Genomic DNA, 4972 nt, shown 5'->3' with positions numbered 1-4972 from the left:
GCACCTGTAGCATTTAATAAAAAAAGGATAATATTTCTGGCAAACATTTTCAGGGTTGAAAGGAACAAAAGCAAGAATTGTCTGCAGAAGTTGTGGCTCTCTATGTGGATTTTGGAAAAAGAACCAGCTTCTTCCTCAGAGTGGAGTGCAGCTCAGGTGCCTGTTTTGCTGGACCTTGATAAGTCGGGGCCTCTTTCTTGCATACTTCGTCATTTACACGGTGGAGAATGGAGACTATGTCCTCACCCCTGAAATTAGATTAGATGTCAATGTAGCAGCATAGAGATAGAAAAAAAAATGCCAAAATCAAACAATAGAGAGCGCCAAGTCATGCATTGAGATTATAAAATAGGAGATATTTGACATTAAGACCTTTAAGACATGTAAGAAAGAGTTGTTTGAGGTATTTTATTTACCCAGGGCATTGCTGCTGCAGCTGATTACAAACAGACTGGATAAACCAGCTTCCTTGATTTGGATCCCTAAAAGATACATAATCTTCAACAGTGGATAGAGCAACCAGAACATCTGCTGCCGCAGGGATGGATGTGGAACTGTCCTCCTCCAGATCTTTAAGCAACACTCTCTGCTGTCTTCCATGTCCCTGGCAGGCCTGGATCAGGAACACTTTGGGTTTGCCTGTGAGGGGCGACTGATCAGTGGCCCTAAAAAACCTTTTGATTTCTTTAATCTCAAGACGCCCTGAGTCTGTACCCAGAACTACGCCCGCTTCTCCGTGGGTCAGAATGCAGCAAACAAATACATCGCCATGGTTAGGGAGCTGCCGAAGGTCAGTGAAGCGGTTCTCAGACCATTCCTGGATGCCCTGCAGATGGACAGCATCACCAGGAGCAGCAAAGCACTGCAGTGTGTGAGCCATCTGGTCCTTAGTTTGGTCTTTACACATCAGCACTCTGAAGCCCAGCCAGCTGAACACCTTTGCCAGGCTTTCTATAGGATTATGTTTAAGAGAGAAATAACAGTTTAGCAAACATTAAATGAGACTAGAAAAAGCTGTTTCGGAGAAACATCAAAGTGGGAATGCTTTTGCTGAATGAAAAAAGCTGAAATTACCTGAAGAACATATGAAAATGTGATAGGAAGTCATCAGAAACTTCCAACTGCAGAAAACAATTGAATCATCTGAAGATTTTTTTAAGGGTAGAATTATTTGGCACTAAAATTTTTATTCAATAATAAGTCCTCCTAGTCCTTACCCTTTTTTCAATATGGGTTAAAGAAATGGAATTAAAGCCATTCACTATTTCCAAAACTACAAACAATAAAGCTATTAAATACATAACAGAGCCTTAAATCAATCAATATATTTAATTTACTATAATGTCAATTTGTTTTAAATTTTTTTTCTCTGTTCTGAATGTTTAACTGTAGATACCAATATCCTTGATACTCCTTGTTTCATCTTTTGTGTTTGTTTCTTGTCCTATGTTTATTTTTGTACACAAAGATGTTTATTTAAAAATTGTTTTTTAATCATTGCTACAGGGATGTGGTTTCTAGTTCTCTATTTTACAATTCACAAAACAATATTCTCAACCTTCTTTTCTTTCCATCGGTTTTAACTTTCCTCTTTTAAGAGGGAACTGATGCATATGAGCACCTTTCGTGGCTCTGTGGCATTGCTAACCTTCTCAGATCTTTGTTTGATGACCTCTTAGCTGAACTGAAAGTCATCGGAGGTTTTGAGAATGGGAGCAACAGCAAACCACACTCTATGCATTTCGTCAAATTATCCTTTTTTGACTGTATCTTTTAAACCTTAATCTCCCCACAGACAGAATGTGGACACCTGCGGTCTCGGAAGTGAAATGTGTGAAGAAAATAAATTAAAAAAATTCACCTTAAATGCTTCTTTATTGCTGACTCAGGCTGTGCTCTGGCTCTTCTCATAGTGAATTATTTAAAATGCCAACATTAATGATCCAAAATGTACATAATCAACTTGGAACACAGATATAAATTCATTACATTGAAATATTTCCAATAAGCGGATTAACTTCAGAATTAAAACACTTTATTTATAGCAATTATTTTTTTCAAATCTAGGTAATAATGGCTGTTTGCCACTAAAAATCAAGTTTTCCTCCCCAAAAATGAAGCTGTTACACAATTAAAATGTGTTTTGGTCACAAGCCTATATTATCGTGGAAAACTTCTGAATGGGAAATTATCACTGATATCCTCCATTTGAAGGAAAGTCACAACAAGTCAGTTCTAAAGACGTGTAATAGGATAACTGCAGCAAGAGAGGATTGTTCAACAAAGCTGATTGAAGAATCTGATGTGGACTCTGTGTGGAGTCAGAGCCTAATGACTCCCAGTTATCCAGAAAATGAGTTACAACTGTTGTCTTTGTCAGAAGTGTCTAATCTTTTAGGACAGAGCCAGTGTTGCTCAGTGGTTCATCTTTGTGTTTCTTAAATGAAAGTGAGTTCATTTATTCTGGAAATTAAGGTCTTAAAGTTTAAAGGAAGAGTGAAGAGGTACGTTCCCCATGCTGTAGAGGGAGAGAGTTAGGCTAAGTCTGGGGAAGGTGATATAATCTGCCCAGAAATTAACACTAAAATTACATATCCTAGATCACATGAATGAACTATTTCTGTTAAAACGCTTTATTCATCACATAGCAGAAGACGTTAAGAACAAAATCTTAGCTCAAAACCTTAAGCACCGGCAAGATAGATTAAAAAACACTATATTTTTATAATAGAAATATATTCCTGCAAAACTTCATGGGGCCAAATCTGCCACTTTGGCCAGACATATGAATAAGTACCAACAGGTCCTTAGAAGATGTCTTGGACTTTTTTTTGTTGCTATTTATCATTTTTCTTTTAAAAAAGAAAGCCTAAAGAAAATATATAACATTGATAATCCAAAGTGAAATTAAATCTCTCTCTCTCTCTCTATTTATATATGAAATCAAATATTCAGTCAGATTTAATTTCATTGAGCCAAAATGTCCAAATAATACCCATGTAGGTAAGGTTTTCATTATATGTGAACTTTAATAAATACATGGAGGAAGAAAATTAACATGGATGTATATTTTTAAACACATTTAAATCATCCATCTATTTGTTGAGTAGCTCTGCAGTTGATCCGTGTTAGATATTTGGAGCTGATGAAAAAGAAACCCAACACCAACCACCACTGGCTAAAGCATTTTATTCAAGTTTGGTTCAAAATTAAAAAAATGTGACTTAATATAAAATCAGTTGGAAAATTACAGAATTTATTTAAAAAAAAGGATAATATTTCTGTCAAACATTTTCAGGGTTAAAAGGAACAAAAGCCAGAACTGTCTGCAGAAGTTGTGGCTCTCTATGTGGATTTTGGCAAAAGAACCAGTTTCTTCCTCAGAGTGGAGTGCAGCTCAGGTGCCTGTTTTGCTCGAATATATGTATTATGCTTCTTGTTATATATAGAGCCCTCTTTCTTGCACACTTGGTCATTTACATGGTGGAGAATGGAGATTATGTCCTCACCCCTGAAATTAGATTAGATGTCAATGTAGCAGCACAGAGATAGAAAAAAAAAAGCCAAAATCAAACAATAGAGAGCGCTAAGTGATGCATTGGGATTATAAAATAGGAGATATTTGATATAAGGCATATAATTGGGTGTTTTGAGGTATTTTATTTACCCGGGGCATTGCTCCAACAGCTGCTCACACACAGACTGGATAAACCAGCTTCCTTCGTCTTCATCCCTAAGAGATACATAATCTTCAACAGTGGATAGAGCAACCAGAATATCTGCTGCCTCAGGGATGGAGGTGGAACTGTCCTCCTCCAGATCATTCAGCAACACTCTCTGTTGCATGTTAGGTCCCTGGCAGGCCTGGATCAGGAACACTTTGGGTTTGCCGGTGAGGGGCGACTGATCAGTGGCCCCAAAAAAATGTTTAATTTCTTTAATCTCAAGAGGCTCTAAGTCTGTACCCAGAACTACACCCTGAGCTCCGTGGGTCAGAATGCAGCAAACAAATACGTCGCCATGGTGAGGGAGCTGCTGAAGGTCAGTGAAGCGGTTCTCAGACCATTCTTTGATGACCAGGTCCTGCACCTGGATGGCATCACCAGGAGAAGCAAAGCACTGCAGTGTCTGATCCATCCTGTCCTTAGTTTGGTCTTTACACATCAGCACTCTGAAGCCCAGCCAGCTGAACACCTTTGCCAGGCTTTCTATAGGATTATGTTTAAGAGAGAAATTACAGTTTAGCAAACATTAAATGAGATAAAGTAAAGAAAAAAATTGAATGAACAACAATAACACACCAGCATCTTTGTCTGTTCCTCTTCTCAGTTTTCCGTTCTCAACAGATAGGCTCGGGAATTTCTCGTTGTTTATGATCAGGCAGCAACCAACAGGCTCGCTGTTTATTTTATAAAAGTCCTACAACAAATTAAAACTATGTGATACAAACAGTTAAATAAAACAGCAAAGAAAGTATTCTATGAAAGTATTCTCTACACATTTTCCTTTAGAAAGATCCCCAACTCGAAATGTCAAATACCATATTTGACTTATTAAACACTTCCACAATATACACAGTGTGCACAATTATTAGGCAAGTAGTAGTTCTGAGGATTTATATTTTTAAACAATTCTCTTGGTCATTCCAAGATATTAATAAATCCCTAACCTAAATATATTTAAGAAAGTAAAACTGAGATTTAAGAAGGGCCCACAAGTTCTCAGTTGGGTTTAGGTCAGAAGAGGAAGAGGGTCGTGTCAATGTTTCTCTCATCTTCAAGGCGATCCACACAGTGGAGTACTTTGAACTTGTTATAATCTTGGTGCTGATGACTGGCTGGTTTACTCATTTCATTCACCTGCTTCACTCCTGCTTGTTCTCCATCCTCTAAGGGCTGCAGCCTCTGCGACACTCTGGGCGGCCCCCGCCGCTTCCTGTTGGCAGCCCACCGGCTGGATCCTACCTCATTCT

General features: G+C 38.1%; 1 protein-coding gene across 1 annotated transcript in view; it reads right to left on the bottom strand.

Annotated features, from left to right (window-relative positions):
• Positions 1-3270: 3270 nt before the first annotated feature.
• The window catches only part of LOC107086818 (caspase-8-like), a 4676-nt gene continuing 2974 nt past the window's right edge, over positions 3271-4972 (bottom strand). Inside the window, exons 3-5 of the mRNA XM_015378022.1 lie at positions 4302-4419; positions 3668-4208; positions 3271-3511 (exon numbers count right to left, since the gene is read on the bottom strand). Of these exons, the coding sequence (XP_015233508.1) occupies positions 3346-3511; positions 3668-4208; positions 4302-4419 (825 nt within the window). The 3' untranslated portion in view covers positions 3271-3345. The remainder of the gene's footprint in view (positions 3512-3667; positions 4209-4301; positions 4420-4972) is intronic.

Source organism: Cyprinodon variegatus, unplaced genomic scaffold, assembly GCF_000732505.1.
Source record: "Cyprinodon variegatus isolate N-32 unplaced genomic scaffold, C_variegatus-1.0 Scaffold163, whole genome shotgun sequence".
NCBI lineage: Eukaryota > Metazoa > Chordata > Actinopteri > Cyprinodontiformes > Cyprinodontidae > Cyprinodon > Cyprinodon variegatus.
This window is presented reverse-complemented; position numbering and strand designations above follow the sequence as displayed.